Here is a 19,926-nt window from a genome sequence, read left to right on the forward strand (position 1 = left end):
CTGAAATATGCTCTTTTCTATCTGAGCTTACTCCTCCAGGGAACCCACAGGTCATCAACATCTTGATGGTTACAAGAACTTTACTGTACAAACTTTGAAACAGGTGGGGAAGACACATCAACACTTTACTGCAGACTGTGCTTTGAGTGCAGAATGATGTGTTTCAGATGGTTCACACGTGTGCTCCATCATAAAAAAATAACACACACACCCACACACACACACCCACACACACACACACACACACACACACACACACCACACTCACTTCCATAACCAGAAAGTCACAGATGCAGCCTGGTTCTTGGCTTGGTGCACCCATAGTCCTGTTTTTCATCTAAGGTTGCTTCTAATTATTTTGTGGGCTGTAGGAGGCACTGTAGACTGCTTTAATTTCTACTGATACTGAGGTCAGGAAGGGAGCCCTGGCTAAGTAAGGCCAATAGCTCCAAGATAAGATAAAAAAAACAACTGCTTTCAATGACTTTATTCATCTTTCTTAATCAGTTTCCATTGTATTCAACAAGTTCCGCAATGTCAAAACACAACTTCACAATGTACAGCAATTTATCAAATCCTGACCCCGACCAACACATCACAACTCTGTGGCTCATTTACCCAAATGATAAATAACTACAATCTTTATTCTGTTTTAGACACTGAAACGTTTTGTGACACAGGACCCCTAATTTATTACCATTATTATAATCTATTTATGATTTGTAATATTTTTTTATATTTTTATATCCAATCCTGCTGGAATTCATTACATTTTTATGAAATGTAGTAAAATGTGTGTTGCAATGCTTTATTGCCACATTTATGCAACAGTAAAAGTAATCTGGACGTTTTATAGATAAAATGTTTTAAAATGAACAAAACAAACAAAAATCTTGGATTGATGTTTCTAGTTTAATGAATCATGTTTGCCTCATTCAGAGAGACCAAAGCTGGACCTTCAAGTTATTGTTGTTATTGAAAGTCCTCTTACCGTAATTTGTGAAAAATTATAATCAGAATTACTTGGTCAGTTGTAAAAAAGTTTATTATAACTTTTGACATGTTGTTTACAACTCAGACACTTGTTTGTTCTGCAGTTCTTCTACAGGGCCCTGCCATAACAGGACCTTGTAGTATTCATTTGGGCTGCTTCCATTTCATATATAATAATAAGTTATTCCTCATGGAGTCGTTTCTGATGAGCAAAGCAGACCCATCCCAGAAAGCTGCAGTGGTAAAATGATGTGAGCCATGGCAAGGAGGGGCAGTGCCTCGCAGGCTTACGTAACACACACTCTAACCCTTACCATCTGCTTAAACTTGTGTAATTTCCAGAAAAAAAGATCATACACAGTGACTGTTGGAACCTCATGTCCTTTGTCACACCATCCCAATTTCTATAAACTGTATGCTAATAGGAAATGAGATGGTGTCTCGGTTTAGTCCAGATTTTCAAACTCACTCATCAATAACTGCTTTACACAATCCCAACCTGCTTAAAGGTAGCGTAACACACACAAACTTGATTTAAATGATGGATTTTCTTCACGTAACCACAGTCCAAAAACAAATTCACTCATATAAATACTCATTAAATACAAGGAAAAGTATTTTAAAAAGCAGATATAGGCCTATAATAATAATATTAGAATAAAATAATACATATTTTAGCTTGACGCATTGGTGCAAAAGGACAGCAAGGGCAGGAAATATATATATTTGCGTCCTGTAACAGAAACATGATAAAACTGTTAAGTTGCTGCTGTTTTTGCCTTATGGCAGCTGACTGGGATCACGGCAATCTACTTGTGGTTACTGCTTGTGCAGCCTAAACTCAAAAACAGAGGATGATACTTCGTGTAATTGTGCAACTAGATTTAACAGCTGTCACAAACGGTAAAGTGCTTTTTGTTTGTTTCTGTGTATCTCTTGCCTGGAAATTGTAAGCGTTATGTGGTTATTCTCTTCCTCCTTTATGCCAGCGGTGACTCAGTTTAAGTACCACATATTTTAATGAATTCGACATAGCTGAAGAAAGGCAGCATTGCAGTTTCGTGCTAGTACGTTTTCTGCCCGACTGGGGAACAGCTGCACAACAGTTTTAGTATTTTTAGTTTTGCTTCAGTGTTCATAGATTTTATTTAGGTGAAGGGTTAGACAGCTAAGAAGACATCTGGGCTGTTTGTATCCGCCAACAAATGTTACGAATGACTGATTCCAGTGAATCAAAAGCCATGACAGAGAATTTACCATCTTCCTAAATTTTTTTCACCCTTAAAAGGAAAAACGAGAGCCCCCCCCTGACATGCGAGATACTTTGGGAATAACCTGTCGGCCGTGAACAAATACGACAAATATTCAAGTGGTTCACTTCATCAGAAACGGAACAGAAGTGATGTCACTGAAAGCAGACTAATAAGTTGCACCCCCAGTCACTCAGACTGAGAGTTACCAAACCATTTAGCAAAGAGGAAGGTGGAGCTGGTGAATAGCTGGGAGTAAAGGAGGGAGGGGGGGTCTGTGGGAGGGCAGAAAGAAGGAGGTCATTGTTGGGGAGACGAGAAGCATATAAAGGGGGACAGAGCAAGACAGGGAACAAGTGGAAGAAAAACAAGGAGAAGACGGTCTACTGCATTTTGATGAAGATTAGAAACTTCTGCAAGAAGTAGGTGAGTTCATGTATTTAAATACTTTTTGCATTTTTACGGGTGAAACGAGCTGAACTGTGGAAGAAATCAGCAAAAGGTTGAACACAGACCTGTCTTAGAGAGGGGGGACACTTCTTGAATGAACTTCATTGTTGTCCCTTCATCCCTCCCGTACTTCAGGTATGTTTGTGTGGATTCTTGTGGAAACAGCACATGCAGTTTTCCTGTAACTGGATCCAGCTGACAGGGCTGTGCTGTATCATGGGTGTGAAGGCATTTTGGACCTGTTGTGCAATCCTGCCTGGAATGTTGAATTAGCGTGAAGTACCTCCAAATCTTAGCAAATGAAGGTCATTCCTAGCAGCTCCGTATACAAGACTGTAAATCAGAGACAAACATGTCGCAGCTTAAAACATTTGAACCAATTAAGTTTCATTTGTTTACTGAGGAGTGGAAACAGTGTGTTTAAAAAAAACATCAACAATTTACTCTTAATGTTTGGTCGATTTTTCATTTTACTACTGGAGCTTGTCTCACATTTAAGCCTCTTGCTTCATTCAACACAGTTCTTCTCTGTGCAGTCAGCTAAACTCGGAAAGACACTGTCTCGGGGGCCACATGCAGCACATGTGCTTATTCAGGCTCTCTCATGCAAGACAAAAAGAAAGTCTTGACTGTGTGAATGTACGTGTGTGTAGCCATAAACCCAACAGGCTGATACCAGGAATGAAAATTGCTTATATGCTAAAAAACTTGTACTTTTTTAATTTGACTTTCTATGATCTCCAGACAGCACGATGCCTGCCATCCGAAACCTTCTTCTCCACCTGGTGATCGTTTCCCTGGCTTTTATCAGAGGTTACACTACCCTGCCTACAACATCACAGGTTATAGAGATGAATCCTGTGAGAACTCTGGAGCCAACTGAGTTTGAAAACGCTGAGCTTCGCACAGAGGACTATAATATATTTGAGGACAGCACCACAATTGCACCCACCAGAGTGCCTACACATGGAGGGGTGGCTCAGCGATGCAACTACAACCCCTGTGTGGAGAGTCAGATCTCTTGTAATGAGCTTTCAGTCTCCACCGGCTGCTTGTGTCCAGGGTTCACTTTACACAATGTCCCTCCAGAAGCACCCAGCTTGAAATCCGTGTCCTGGAATGGGTCACAGGTTATAATTCAGTGGTGTGCACCTTATTCGTATGTCAACGCTTACACTGTGACAGTGGGGGGGCAGGAGAGGCAACAGTTTGGGAAGCACCAGAGGAGTGGAGCTCTGGGCAACATAGAGCACATTGCAGAGGTTTGTGTGCTCGCAGTGAATGATAGCGGGGCCAGCGATGGAGCTTGTGGGATGTATCATCCCACAGACAACAGTCTGGCTTTGAGAGCAGGACTCATCGGGGGAGCTCTGGGCTTCCTGCTCCTCCTCCTGCTGGGGGTCCTGCTCTGGAGGCACAGGAGGCAAAGGAAACAGGCGGCCAGCATCTCCGTGCCTGACACAGCGGAGATGCAGTGAACAGAAAACAGAGCAAGACCGGACGCTTCGAGAGATAAGACCGTGTCCCAGGACTCTCTTCAGCTTTATTGCAGTTAATTAACTGGGACTAGATTATAACAGCTATGTGGCTTTTTTTCTTTCTGCAGGAAGTAACAGGGGCCAGTCTGTTAAAGACAGTCCGGTTCATCTTTTGAAAGATATCAAAGTAATCAGCAGTTCTGAGATATAATAACGACCACGATATGAGACCAATGAGACAGGTTTAAAGACAGATAGCGTCCTCCTCTGGTACACTACCATCATCTCGCAGCATTAGCTTTTCATGAGCCAAAAGAGCTGTTTGAGTTTTAGTTTTGCGGTTTTCCTGTGTTTAGGTAATCTCACAAAAACACTTATAAACACAACAGCTGATGGGGACAAACACTGAAACCACATGATGTCATTTGTAGCCATTTTAGAATAATAATTTAATAATTTAATTCTCACTGTGTAGCAGTTGTTGCCACATCAGACATACTGTACTGTACTGAAACAAAACTATATCAAATGTAGTATCTTATGTTGGTATGTCATTATTTTGAAGCTCTCTGTGAGAGGCTAACTAATGGATTGATTGTGTTTTTACCAACTAGAAGTGATTTTTGTGCTGTATTTATGAATATGATTTTCAGTTTGTTGCCTTGAACGTGTGAATATCGTTTGACAGAACTAAGTTTGGAGAAATTCAAGTCGAGGGGACGTGAAACAGGCCTGTCCAAACTGATTCTCTGTATATGTTTGTTAATGGATCTGACTGTTTAATTCAAAGTAAAACATTTCCACACTTGCCATTACACTCGTGATGTGGGCGCGTCTTTCCATCTGTCTTATTGTCGGAAGTTGTGTCATAGTACAAGTGTTCAGTGCTGTTTTTCCAGCTGTCATACAATCGCCTTTCAGAGGATATTCATTTTGTAGGCTTGTCTCATTCCAACTGAGACTTTCAGTCATCCAGCACTGGGCTGGTGAGAAGCTACTGCTGCTTCAAGGCTTTTTTTTTTTTTTTTGTCATGATGAGGAAAAGAAGAAAGTCCCATATTTTAAATCCTCCCAGTTTATCTCATGCTCAAGACTCCATCTGCATGTCTCGCAGCCATGTTATAATCTCTTTTTGCTCTACAGTAGTTGGTGCCACAGAGTGGTTCCACTGCTTCTGGCAGTCTGTCTTCTTCCAGCTGCACTGCGCCTCTTACATCACACGGAGCTGTTTGGAAGTCATCTAACATCTATAATTTGGAGACACGACAGATTTATTTCAGTTGCAGAAATGGTCTCTAAATGTTGCTTTTATGACACGCTGTCGGCATGAGTCTGCCTGGGGAAGAAAAATCTTGAAAAGTCGGGTTCTGAGACAAAAACATACACAAACAATTAAAGCAAATGCAGAATATGTTGAATTAAAACCACAGGCAGTGACAGAGCACTATTGTTCCGCAAAACAAGACAACATCTTATTACAAAACCAGTGTTTTTCCTCTTGAAAATAGCAGCGTTAAGAAATGTGAATGTTTGTGAAGAAATCTAAATAGGACCTATTGCACAAAGTTAAAAGTTCTCAATGACTGTGAGCTAAAAGTCTGATTATTAAACTCGACACTCAACATTCATTTAAATAGAAGCAGAAACAGTAACGTAATTCATTTAAATTGAAGTAAGTAATCCCAGCCGACAGAGGACAAGAGGCGGGGATCACGCCGGCCAGTCTATCTCAGAGCTGACACCCTGAGCTGACACACCCTACTACTGAACAATATGATTCTAGTCCAACTCATTTTATCACATCTGAGTTTATTTTTTATTTCCCACTAGTTTCAAATTGTTGTTTTTTTGTTTCAGTTTTAAAAATCCGTCATTTCCCAGTATCTTATCTGAACCTAACTGAACATATGTCTGATCAGTTCTATAGATACTTTACTGCTTGCCACATGTATTTTGCTTCCAGTAAATGATTCCCCTGAGGTTTTGTACCAAAAAAAAAAAAAATCCACAACGTGCAGCACTTCCAAGCAGTCATGGAGCCTGTCCAAACAGATCCTGATCTTAGCAGGAAAAAAGTGAAAGAAAAATAACAGATGTGAGATGCACAATAGGCGTAAAAGAAATTAACCGTTATGTTTCTGCCATGAATCTCATGTGATGCTGGTACTGGTTTATATTACCTGTGGGCACATTTTTGCAACGAGGTCAGCTGCGGGGCTGCGTGATGACAGGACGAGTCATGTTGAATCACTGCTATCGCATTCAGTCATGTGCTGACTCATTATTATTCAGGTAAAGAGGTAACACTCAATATGGTGAATCAGCCGAATGCAGGCTGTGGAGTTTTACTTGAAAAATCCTTTGTCGTCTTTTAACTCGTTTCACCAGGATTAGTTCCTCTATCTTAATGACTAACACTGACAATAAACTGTAGTTGCGCAGTCTATGAACTAATGATATGTTTGTATTTATGAAGTTTTGGATTCTACATGCAGTAGAATGAGTGGTTAATGACGACTGAACAGAAAAATGACTCACCTAACTAAAAAAGGCCATGAAGGAACTAAAGTAGATGTGACATGTTGAACTGGCAGTAATCCAGGACTTTTATTAGTGACTATCAGTTCATTTCACAGAGACAAAGGTAAAGTACTGGAGCACATATCCTCACTGTTTATATATATATACACATATACAATAAATCATTATGCAAAAAGCGCCCTTTACATGACACTGTGTTCAGACAGGTACAAAGGTATTGTCCTCTGCCGGGTACATTTGTGGAGGAGCAGCCTGTCTGTACAAACTGGCAGAAAAGAACATTAATGCAAATAAGAAAAAAAAAAAAAAGCCATACACACACACACACACACACACACACACACACACACACACACACACACACACACACACACACACACACACACACAATCACAATAATTATCATATCTACAAAGCGGGATTACATTAGATTCAGTGCCAATTAGAAGCTGTTGCTGGCAAATAGCACTTTGAAATGTGAGGTGGCAAATCACAGCGAAGACAAAGCAGCTCTTCAAAGGGACTAAACCACCTGCACCCAAACACACCCAAAAAGTGCTGCAAAATTAGAGATGGGAAAAGAACGGATATCCTTTTCTCAAAGCTGTGACACTCAGTATTATTATATTAACAATGGATGACATGATTATACCGTGTGAAATCAAAGATGCTGTACATACTGACAAACCCACAGCAGCAAATAACAACCTAACACAGCAGTGTGGTTGTTTCACGTTTAGATAAAAGCAATCTCCTTTCAGTGTGTGTGTGTGTGTGTGTGTGTGTGTATATATTCAAGGTGCGAGCTACTTCGAGAGGCTCTGCTGCAATGAAAGTAATGGTGGGTTGAAATATGTTCATCTCATAACATTATGCCGTTACTGTTATTCCAAACAGCCATTCATTTTCAGGCAATTAATTATTCATGAAAAATTAATTTGCATCTGGCACTGAGGAAATGAATGGTATTTTTTTTTATTATTAGGATTCCACCAATAGGGGCACTAATGGCTGCTTTCGCTGCCCGCTGGGGTCAGCTTTTACAGGGCATAAAATGTTCAAAGTAGGTCAGGCATCCATCAGAGATGCCCATTACTGGAACAAGACCATCCTTTACACTGAGCCAGGAAACGTGAACACAAAGTGTACAGGTTTAATTCACATGTAGAAGGATTTCCACTTTGGGTTTTAGTCTGCTGATCACTTAGGGTGTGGGGTGTCAATCAAAGCCTTTTATTGTAAAATGAGCTGGATGTCATTCAGTGTTGAAAACCATGTTGTGACCCCCATCAGAGGAAACTCTGGGTGATAGTGGGTGGTTGGACAAACTTGACCCCCCGCGCCCCCTGCCTGGAGGCATCCCATCCTGTTTTCTCCTGTTATGTCTTAAAGTGTGTGTGTGTCTTGGCTCCAACAGCAACTCTGTATATAAAAAGATTAACTTCTGTCTTCGAGTGTGACTCTCTCTAATGCGACTGGAAGGATGATCGGGGTTTATGTAAATGCAGCAGGGTGCATGTTAGATTACGTTTCTTCTTTTGGCATCATCACACACACACACACAAAAAAAAAAAAACAACCAAGAGTTTCACATCTTTCATCATTCAGACATCTTTCAAAACAAGTTCAGCGTGACTCAGTCGTGCTTCACTTTGTTGGTTATCACCAGAACCACTAGAGGTCATTATTGCAAAAAGCACTGTCGAAAGCCACCTCTGGCATCCGCTCAGCCATTATGTAGTGGTAATTGAAATTAGTTGCTCTAATAGGGATGAAAATGAGTTTGCAGTAGTAATCAGCTCAGGCACATTTCGACATCAAACGGGAAAGTAAAAGTTTTAGTTGGAAGAGGCGGCTAAATGTTTGCTTCTCATCTCTGCCTCCTCTTCCCAAAATGTTCGTCCACTGCGACAGGAAGGTCAGCTCTCAACTTCCCAGGGTGGCTCAGCGAGAGCATTTCATAAAGAGGAAGAGGAGAAGAGGAAAAATGTCTTTTCACCCCGTCCCTCCCCTCCTTGTATGAAAAGCTGGGGTAACCATGGCAACCTGGCAATATACAGGACAGAGCTGAGGAGGTTGACACTGCGCTCGGCTTGGAGAGGGGAGTTATCAATCACTTTGGCATCAGCACTGACACACACACACAGACACACACACACCTTCACATGACTCGAATTGTGACATTTTTTTATTCCCTAGAGAGCAAAAGATCCTCTGGTGTCGGTGTCCAGTTGATGGATGTGGATACATAAAGCACATACATAATTACTCATTGAGGTGACCATTATTCTCCGTAATGGATAGTCTGTATAGGCTTACACTTAACACACTGAAAAACTACTACACAAAGAGCAAACACAAACCAAGAACATGCAAAGACTGGTGTTAATTTCAGGGGCCCAGCATGAGAGGAATATTTCACCATTCACATGCAAAATATTGTAGCACTTGAATACATTTTCTGAAAGGTGCATAATGGTAATCAAGTGAGTCACCTCCCTTTATTCAAACAAACAGTATGTTCTGTAGTTTTATTATAATGCATCCTGTAATAGCTTGTTGATATTTTAGAGTAGCAACACTCTGATGTGTTTCATTTACCGAGTTTGAACATTTTGCCACAGCATGTACAATTCAATTTTCCTGCATCCTGAAAAACTCGCGGGCTGTTTGTTTGGTTTTATTCTCTAAATGTGTGAGCGACAATTTGCTTCAATTGACTTTGTAAAAGGCTTCGGTTCGAGCTCAGGTGCTGTCAGCTGAATCCCTAACACTGCAGGAAATCTGGAGGGACATGAAGCAAGAGCTGTATTTAACCATGTGAGGTTAAGTAGTTTTCCCAGAGTGTCTGGGCTGTTCTAGTTTCACGCTCCCTTCCGCCAGTCTGGAGGAAATTGCTCCTAATATGCTTTATAAAGTGTTGTTACCTAAAAGGAGAACCCCACAGTTTAAAACCGCCAGTGTGCATCATACTGTCTGTACTCATCCAACCCATGCAGCCCAATCCCCAATTTATATTCTTCACCCCGCCCCCCCCACCCCTCCCATTTTATTGTCAATGGTGCACTGGAGCATATCCTAGCATGTGCTAGCGCGAAGACATGGTGACGTCTCAGACAGGCTGCCAGTCTCTCGTCAAGTCTCTACACAGGTTTGAGTTGTGGGAGAAAACTGGACGTGAGCATGGAAATCTCCAAAAACCCTAACATCCCTACTGCAACAATGTGACATTGGCATTTCTTTAAGGCGCAGAGAGGCAATTTTGTGCACATCCTGTCCCATATATAGGCCAGGCGCATGATAAGAGGAGAAATAGTAAATCCAATAAAGTTTTGGGAACTTTACTCCATTATAATATGATAATACACACATGCAATTTGCACACAGAATACCTTCAGAAAATATATACAGCTGAGGCATAAACTAAAATCTAGGTCTGATACATGGCCAGATGCTGAACAAAATAAATCCCCATTACCCCTCCCACCTCTGCTATTAAACAAAAAAAACCTACAGCTGGGGCAGGAACAAGCACTGGAACAAGAGAGGAATCAGGGACAGATTATTCAGGACACAGCCACGAGAGATAGAGAGCTCAGGAGGAGAACAAGGACTTGACCTTTTCTGAATATTCATGATTATAAGAGAGAAGAGAGATGTAAACCTTTCTCTGATACCTAAAACCTTTATGGAGTCTAATAACAGAAGGCAGCTTGTGATCTAGTGCAAAAATAAATATATCTAGCAGGATATGTTGGCTGTCTGCCAGCTAGAAGGATCAATAGCCATTAACACCATCATGACTGCAGTCAGAGGACAGCAGGGATCTGTGGCTCTGCAGAGTATTTCATCATGATGGGAGGTAGACTGACGCTTTAGTTACAGTAAGAGCATCCCTCTCCTCACTGGCGACAGCAATGCTTTGTGACTGGCAATGTCATCAGTATATATGTAAACACATCCAGCCTGCAGAATCTAGGTCATTTTCTGGCTGGCATGAGATGAGAGGAGAAGCCATCTGGAGACATGCCGAGATACAAATGCGCGCTCTGTTCATGTGTCATGAGTCAGGCCATAATCTGCACGCACCTTTATTTATCTGCTTCATGAATCAAGTGAACATGCCTCCAGTGGTGATGAAATCCACAGAGAAATACAGGTAGTGAGGCGGAGGGGAGGGGAGGGGGGGCAGTGAACGCGTGTCATTTCTTGCTCCAGTTCTCTTCGCTTTAGCACTGAGGACACGCTGTTCATTAAAAATCCAAGCCTTCAGTCTCCAGCATGCTCACATTTCTACATCATGTAATATTAACTCTTATTCCCATAAAACACCAGGAAGCGGTGCAACCATGTGGCAAGAATCACACTGTATCTGCAACACCGTGTGCATGTGCTGCATTGCTACAATGTGGATATGCTGAGTTGTTGTTTTTTGTTTTTTTTTGGGTGACATTTTAAATCTGTCCTCAAAATGCTTTGCACCATCAACACAAAAAAATCCTTGAAGGGCATCAAAGAGTCAGTGCATGCCAGTGGACGTCTCGACTCCAATCTGTTTAAAAATCAATTAATGCTTAAAAAGATGTCTGAGAACAGCAGAGTGCTGTTGGAAAAAAGACTGATCTGTCTGGTTTGACTGAGGCTACAGAACAAAGATAAAACCCTCCCAAGCATTTCAAATCTGCAGTATACTGTAAATACTCTGCATGCCTGGATCATTTCTGCATTAAACAGAAGTGAAATCTTATGATTTCAATACATTTATGTCAAAAAAGTAAAATCTGCAGCCATGCCAGCAGCTCTGTGAAGTTGCTCATAATGCAGTGCTATAACGTATTAACGTTTGGCAGGAATTGTATGTTCACCATCTAAGTTTAGGGTGTTAGCATGTTACAAATTTGCTAAATGGCTTTAAGTACATAGTGTCTGATGCAGGTATTCGGTAGTAGTCTAGTGGCATGTGATGAAAGGGAACAAGGAATCAAAGCTGTAGAGACATGTTAAAAACAAAAATATTAACCTCAGGGTGGTGCAAAACAAAAAGCCAGGGGCTTAGGATTTAGTAGGACCTTAAATGTCTGTGCCAAAAACGCATGAAAATCCACCTGTCTATCATTAGTTGTTGAGACATTTCAGTCTGAACCACAAATGTCAAAAGTGCTGACAGACATATGGGAAAGGTAAGAGGATCACCAAAGTCATGAGTATTCATCCTCCGGGGTAAATGTCTGCAAAATGTCGTGTCAGTCCGTCCAGCATGATTGACTGACCATCAACAGACCAACCCAAGAGTCAGACAGTGGGCACTGATTAAAATTCAAGATATAGATTTGCAAATATTACCAATATGGTAAATGATTAACATCATTTCACAGTCTATAACCATGTCAACACACACGAGAAAGGCCTCAAACTGTATTAATGTACTTGTTCCACATTAATCATGTTGTATCCCAACATAGAAGCAGCTGAGTCTGTTTCAGTTCTGCTCTTCGGTTGGTTCAGTGACTTTCCATTATATGATCACAAACTGCCTATTTTTAAATGTGAAAGAATAATATGCAACATCAAAAGGATTTAATAATAAACTGCTGCAAAAAATAGAGCTTTTGAAATGTCACAAAAAAAAAAAGTTATTAACACAACTCAACCTGACAAAGCTTAAAATAAAACTCAAGAAGCACAGGACGTATGGCAAAAAATGAAACAATAGAGCACAACAAAAGTCAGTGTGCAGGTAATGAATTTAAGATGTTATGTAAAATGTCCTGATGAAATGACAGCGGCACAGCGGAAACTTTGTGGCTATGAACAACACAGGAACAGGCATTAACATTTGAAATCAAACACCACAGCAGTGTCTCATTAATGGAGTATAATGAGAGCATAATGAGGATTTAAAGCTGCAAAACAAACTCACCTGATGATTACACAAACCTTCTTGTTCCTGTAACAGCATGAAGCAGACGTCTCGGACACCATATGTTGCTATTAAGGCTCTAATCGGCCAGGAGCAGGTGGGCAGATTGTGGGCAACATTACAGTCTGTCTTGATGCCAGGAGGAGAAATGACAGTGGTGGAAGTGCCAGTTTCCAGGTAACACTGGTCAGCAGCGCAATATTTACAGCACTGGATGGTAGGTTGTTATTGTAACAGCTTTTTGAAGCCGACACAAGCGGCACCAAGCGTCTGACCACTGAAAACTTTCTGTGAAACTGATATAAAATGTGATGTAGGGATTGAAAGAGACTGGATTGTAAGCATACTAACCACTCCCTAGACGCTGACTGATCCTTTACTTCACTTCTAAAGTTCATTCATTTCACTTAAGTGTACAAAATAAGACAGAGGGAGCCAACTTCTCTTCCACAGCTTATTATTGACCACACATTATGTACCAGAGTCAGGAGGCCTCAGTGAAATCTTCATTAATCTGATCCCATCTCCTTGAATGCTGTTTAAAAAGCAAATCCAATTCAACGAGTCTACTAATCCATCCAGTACCAACACATCAAATGGCACAAGCTTTAACATATCTACTATTGTATATGTCGATCATGTTGAAAGGTTTTGAGGATCGGACCAAATCTGCTGTAGTCAGTAATGACAGCAACATTTATTTACTTTCAAAATCATGTTTATTAAATTTAGAAAACACCATTTTGTTAACAGTTTCATAGCAATAGCAGGAAAGAACAAACTGTATGAGAGAGACGTAGATGGGGCCTTGGCCAACCCCTGAGTTAAAAAACCAGCCATATTTAGGAGCTCATCTGTCCCTACGCTTCGGCTCTCTGGGGTCACCTGCATCTAACCTGGCATAGACTAGAGGGACAGAGTCAGTGTGGTAGTCAGCGTCAAGTGTCCTAAAATAAACGGGACATAAGAAAACTTTGTAGACATCAGGTAGAAAAGTTGATTTGCAAAGTCACTTTTCAAGTCAAGGTATTTCCTGCCAAAATATACCGAGTATGCAACAGTAACATGTAATTAGGTTGCCAAACCGTATCGGTATGTAGCTTTTATCACTTAGGGAGGGGGTTTCTGCACAGCTTGAGGGGAGGTGGACTTGGGGATACTTAGGGATGCAGTACAGATGTAGTCCAAAGAGGAAGTGCAAACAATGTCTAAAAGGTGTGTTTGTTGAGAGGGTTAGGTGGGTGAAGGGCAATGGGTGTATGAACATTATGCCCCCTCCCCTTTTTACTCATCAAGGTGCTGAGAGGGGACACTCTCCAGACGGTGAGCCTGAAATATCCTCAGGGGGAAAAACCGTGAGTGTGCAGGCTCGGATCCCGCCCAACGACTCGGGTAAGTCAAACACTTTGTGCCATTCGTCTTTCTCTGGGTCATATTTCTGTACGATTTCCACCATGCAGCGATTGTTCCAAGAGTACCCCCCGACCACATAGATCTTATTCTCAAACACGGCCACGCCAACGTCGCTCTGGCCTCGCAACATGGCGGCAATAGGTGTCCACAGGTCAAGGGCGGGGGAGTAGTATTCGCAGCTCAGCACATCGTCGTAGTCGCTGGTGCCCCGGAAGTGATTTCCCCCGATCACATAAAGACGGTCACCCACGGTGCACATGCAATGGAGGCCACGGACTGTAGTCATGGGTGCTTTCTGAGTCCATTTATCTGCATCTGGGTCGAAGCACATTAGCTCTTTCTGAAAAGTGTCGTGAGTGATCCCCCCTGCAGGAAGAAAAGAAAAAAAAAAAAAGTGAAAGTTTTCCTCTACACAGATCATTTAGGGGTGGAAAACAGCTATCCAGAGTTGTCATTCAGACCAATCAGTGACTCATTTTTTTGATTATAAACTACATTTTCATTCATCTAGGCCATGTGGAGCTAGAACACTGGAAATAGTCAACATCTTCTTCAACAGCATTGTGAAGTAGAATTAGAAAGAAAATCTCACCTTTCCTCAACCTCCGTAAACTCAAACTAAACCTCCAACATGCACTGTAAACCACAGTTTTATAAACTAGAGTGACATCAATAGTTGTTCCAGCCTCTTTTCCACAGTTTGAAATGATGCTGATGATGAGCAGTCAGTACAAAGAGGAACACCATTACAAAGCGCGCACACGTGTACACACATACACACACACACTAGATGCTGGGATACAAAAAGCTGAGGGAAAGTGGGGAGGGAAAAAAAAAAAAAAACAGGACATGTCTACAGGGAAGGCTTAAAATAAAGAGGAACACAATCCCAGCATGCATTTGGGTGGAAGCCAGCCCAACCCTCCCCCCGCCAGGCAGAGTGACTAGCAGCAAATGCAGTGAAGATTTACAGAGCATGCTGAATAGAGACAGAATCCCTCTTTTGCTGCTGCCCAGCGATTGTGTGCTCGGTTGATTGTTGAGGGCCGAGCTGTCTAATCAGCTGCCATTACTCAGATGCATGATGCTGCACCTCCTTAATTGATCAAATCCACAGATAGCCTGACTATCCATTTCCTTTATCCAAGTAATCCATGGGGCAAGTCTTATTGATAATAACAACAATAACAATAACAATAACAATAATAATAACAATAACAATAATAATAATAATAATAATAATAATAATAATAATAATAATAATAATTTCTTTTTGATTATTCCCTTTGGGGAAATTCGTTGTGGACAGGCAGCTGCATTTTAGGCAGCAAGGGTTGCAGTTCAGTGTCTTTTCTATGGTAAGATCTCTTTAAGTTCTCCACAGACCATAAGCACCTCACAGGATTTTGACATTTCAGTGCAACCATCACTTCCTGCAGGTGCTAGGAAATGTTTCAATCAAGATCATTTCACCTGTGTAAAATCATCCCCTTGCTCACTCACTTACTGCTCGCTATGTTTCACTTACTGGAGAGCAGTAAATTGAAAGCTCAGACACTGATGAATCATCATCATTTTGGGTCATCAGTGACGGATGTTGAGTCACACAATAGTAATTTCCACATCTATAAAATTCATTGCACTGTATTGTATTGTGTGACTGTTAACAGCACTTGTCATGGATACTATTTTTGCATTTCACTGTGAGAACCTTTTCAGGGCACAATATAGAGCATACAATTCCTAGTCAGGAGTTAGCCACCTAATTAAAATGAGCAAGAGGAGGGGGAAGAATATATTTCCGGTTAGTTTATAGTTAACGGAGTGTCATTTTAAAATTACCAACACCCACACTGTTTAAAATAGCTGCAATTACAATAAGTCAATATGCATAATATTTGGTGGGGAGACTACAGACATTATAGATCACCACTCTTTTTGGAATTAAATAATCTAAATCTATGTTATTGATGTTATTTTAACTCAAAACTATAATCGTAAAAAACTCCCTTTTTTAAAGAAAAAAATGCCACAGCAAATCATTGAGAAGTCATTAAATAATCAAAAAATCATAAAAATAACTCCCTCACTCTTGCCTGTGAGGATTCACCTGTCAAAACACCTAAAAATCTAAATTACTCAAAGCCTGCAGTGCCCTTGTTGTAGATGACTCTGTAAATAACTAAAAATGGTCTAAAGTTTAAGACCACAGGATCTTGACACAGATCTTAATCTGTCAGATATGACTGTGACCAGAGGCAGCGCGCCGGTTCAGTTCTCATGTCTGAACTCTGCCACACCACTTGAGCTGTGATGGTCTGTGCACTGAGTGCATTTGTCAGGTTCATCCGGCTGACAGAACACCTTCAGACAGCACAGCAGTACAGCCGGAGAATGTGACCTGATCTGCGATGACGGAGAGACACAAAACTGCACTTGAGCATGGCTCACCTTGCACAGCGAGACTCTAACCCTGGGTGCTACAGTACGGTCGCAGTGCAACACAATTCCCCTAATGGGCAATGCTCGTTTACTTGTACCTTTTGCATTAAAAGCACTACTCTCTGTTCAAGACAGTTTTTTATGAGATATGCATGTTTCTGTAGTTGATGCATTGCACTCTGCACTTGCACACTGTTTAAGCTGCTGCAGGTGCAAAAGCATGACATTGTGTCACAGCTCAACTACTGCTACTTGAAATTTACTAGACTCTGGACTGCTAATAACTGCATGAAACAAACAAACAAAAAAACTCTGTAATAATCTACTAGAATATCATAAGGGTGAGCAAACTGCAGATTACAGCCTGAGAGAAAAAAAAAAAAAATCGGAAAACAGCTGGCCACCAGTACACTAGATCAGTCCTGTTTTAATTTAATTTAAAAAGTGAAAACTGGCTTTCATCTTTGCTCCACTATAATATCAGGCTTTGCCAAATCATGTGGTCTGTGTGGTCCCAGATATGCCCCCGTCTCCTGCTTGCCAAGTGAATACTTACTAATTAAAACGTGATAAAAGTTAGCTTTTTGTTTATATAAATAATTGTAGCAAACGTCTAGTTATTAGTTTCTGGCCTGTTTTCAGCAAGTCAAAGTTAGTTCATATGAAATCAAATTAAAAGGCTCTTCATGCGCCGTTAACTTTTACACTCGCATGCACATGGGGCAGTTCTTCTTTTATTAAAAACAAAAAGATAAAACAGAAAAACATGGCAGATTGCTGGAACTAATATGGCATGTAATGTGCTGTGTATAAACTACATGAGAGTTGTGGATTATGAAATTATATTCAATGACTTTCTGCACCGTAATCAAAGTCAAGGAGTGTATCTAATAAAGCATGTTCGCCAGCATCTTAAATTGTAAATAAGCTCAACAGTACTGCAAAGAGATTTTCAGTTTTTTACTTTTATTTGCCAGTGCATTCAGGTAAATATTCTTATCCTATTTATTTATCCTAGTAAATATTCCATAGGCACTCAGTGAAACTGTGGCTATTTAAACAGCTCGTGTTTATTTCTTCGATGTTGTGCGCTCACTGATTTTCATTAGATCTCGCTTCAGATGATGATTGGAACTGTGATTTCTGCAAAACGCTGTAAATTGTGTTTTTTTTAGACACTACACATTTTACATTTGTTAACAGTTAAAAGTTATTTCTCATTTTTCATGTTTATGTTCATGTGTTGTAGAAGGATGATAGTACCCGCAGCCAGAAGGGATTAACACAGACTCTTCTATGTTACACCTCCTACACAGGTTTCAGTCCTCTACTTAGCTCCATCCTTCCCCATTTCACTTCCACCCTCCTCTGCCTCCCCCCTTCCTTTGTAGCATCGCTCTGGATTAGTCACACTGAGAAACTAGGGCTCATCTCCATAATGCAGGATTTGTTTTCACTGCTATGAAGTGAACAAGGACGGAGGTGACACCTTAAAAGCCACTACTAACTGCCTATAGTCCACTCTCTGCCCCGAGCACCAAACCTTCGCTGACAATAACTACAGTAACTTCACCTGTGTGCTCAGCAGGATGTGAGGAAGGTCTGATGCAGCATGTTCAAACCATACAAATCATCCTACGGACTCTGCTACTTGTTAAAGATATATAAAAAAAAAAACAATATTAAGCAAAATAACTTCAGTTGTAACCGATTGTGTGATTACTGATCCGTTTTCCATCACCCACACACACACCTATCTTGATGACTAGTGGCAACACATGACACATGAGGTGGAGCTTGGTAGAAAATTACCACATGAGGTAATCACAGAACTAATTTAAGCGTTGATTATTATTAGATGTAATCAGCTATTTGGTGCCATGAAATGCAAAAGAAAAAAAATCACCTAATTGGAAACTACAGTCTAATGAAATTTATTCCAATTATGATGACAAGATGTTAAATCTTTTATCACAAAATAATACATATTCCTATTTATTTGAGCTCATTATAGATTTATTAACTTAAGCTCCCTGGAGCCACTTACCTGAAATATACATATAACCACCGTACACCGTCCCAGCATGACCGTAATGTGGCTCATTCATTTTGGCAACATATGTCCATTCATTTGTCCTTGGGTTGTAGCACTCCACAGTAGCTTGAAGAAAAAAAACGGGGAGGGGGGAAAGAACGTATTAGTAGAAAGTAGGTCAAGACACAACTAAGGAGGACAAACAGCAGCAAATGAGGCCTTGGAGGGTCTCAGCGTGGGAGCTAAAACAGGAATTTAACTACAGAGTACACATCCCTACCGGCGCCGAATGCGCTGACAGCAGAGTAAATGAAAATATTGTAAAATCCTTTATCTTAAGGTCCCTGAGGATAGTTTCACTAGATCTTTGTGAACATCAAGAACAAGAATACTAGCAGGTGAGCACATGGTGGCTGGTGACCCCATAACAAGCAGTCATGATTCATCTGTTTGTGAAAGGGGCAAAGAGCATGATAAAAAAAATCTTATTTCCACAGAATGTTGATTAAAAAAAGAGGACGTTTTTAAAGGCATTGGTTGAATTAACTTGAAAGATTAATTAAAAAAAAAAATATATATATATTATTCATACTTGTTCCAAAATACAGTGCTAAAGGAGTGTGAGCTTTTCCAGGGCCAGTTGAGGAAATCTCCGAGGGGAAAATGAGTGAATACTTTGCTCCACTTGCTCAATAGCTATCATCAAAGTGACCTTAAGCAGTGAACAAACTCTTGCAGCTACTCAGTGGAAATAGGAAACACATATTAGAAGATGAGTGTTGTACTAAACGAATCTGAAACACATGTAAATTTAAATTCAATTAATGCATATCAGACTGAAAAATAAATCAGTAATATTAAATAAAAGATAATAACTCTAAATAATATTCTTATTTACAACAGAGAGCACAAACCAACTTAAGTAATTTAATATACAGATATACAGCTTTAAATGTACTTTTTTTACTTTTCCCTCCGATCAACTGAAAAAGTAATTTTATTCATTAGCATGAATTTCTGTCCCAACAAGTTGGGAACCAAAAACCAATAGCACACTCTAAAGATCAAGCTGACATCATGCAGCAGCAATTCCCAATGTGCAGGTCAGGCAAAAGACACTGTGTAAATGCTCTGTGGAGGTTGGTCACAATAGCTGCAGAAGATGAGCAGGATAGGAGCAAAGAAAAGCATTCACACACAACACAGAATCCCCTTCTGTTTTTTTAAGACATTCATTTTTCTTTAAGTATTGTGTTGTTTAAACAGGTTAGCAGCCAAAACAAACTGAGAACCACTGACCCAGACAGCTTTGCTGACCTGTAATATTTTGCTTATGTAGAGTAGTTAATAAGAAAAAAGCTAAAACATCATTAAAAACAATTCCCAAGTACAGCTTTCCTTGCA

The 19,926-nt window shown here is 40.5% G+C and overlaps 2 protein-coding genes across 5 annotated transcripts in view; one reads left to right on the forward strand and one right to left on the reverse strand.

The window, feature by feature from the left end:
- The first annotated feature begins 2,564 nt into the window (after window positions 1-2,564).
- LOC113169162 (LRRN4 C-terminal-like protein) lies at window positions 2,565-4,986 on the forward strand. 2 transcript variants are annotated; one of them, XM_026370346.1, is made up of 2 exons: window positions 2,565-2,669; window positions 3,438-4,986. In XM_026370346.1, the coding sequence occupies exon 2, from the start codon at window positions 3,446-3,448 to the stop codon at window positions 4,169-4,171; it is 726 nt and encodes a 241-aa protein (XP_026226131.1). In that variant the 5' UTR covers window positions 2,565-2,669; window positions 3,438-3,445; the 3' UTR covers window positions 4,172-4,986. The 2 variants fall into 2 exon arrangements, with proteins under 2 accessions (XP_026226131.1, XP_026226132.1); XM_026370347.1 differs by having other exon boundaries at window positions 2,565-2,665.
- Window positions 4,987-13,359: 8,373 nt separating this feature from the next.
- Window positions 13,360-19,926, reverse strand: part of klhl13 (kelch-like family member 13) — a 31,682-nt gene continuing 25,115 nt past the window's right edge. For all 3 annotated transcript variants that reach the window (XM_026371963.1, XM_026371965.1, XM_026371962.1), the window contains 2 exons: window positions 18,535-18,648; window positions 13,360-14,411 (listed from right to left, as the gene is read on the reverse strand). In XM_026371963.1, the coding sequence (XP_026227748.1) occupies window positions 13,924-14,411; window positions 18,535-18,648 (602 nt within the window). In that variant the 3' untranslated portion in view covers window positions 13,360-13,923. The remainder of the gene's footprint in view (window positions 14,412-18,534; window positions 18,649-19,926) is intronic.

The sequence above is a fragment of the Anabas testudineus genome, chromosome 14 (assembly GCF_900324465.2).
Source record: "Anabas testudineus chromosome 14, fAnaTes1.2, whole genome shotgun sequence".
NCBI classification, from domain to species: domain Eukaryota; kingdom Metazoa; phylum Chordata; class Actinopteri; order Anabantiformes; family Anabantidae; genus Anabas; species Anabas testudineus.

What these genes read in the sequence shown, in the direction of transcription:
- LOC113169162 (XM_026370346.1), top strand. Translation starts at nt 3,446, where the DNA reads ATGCCTGCCATCCGAAACCTTCTTCTCCACCTGGTGATCGTTTCCCTG.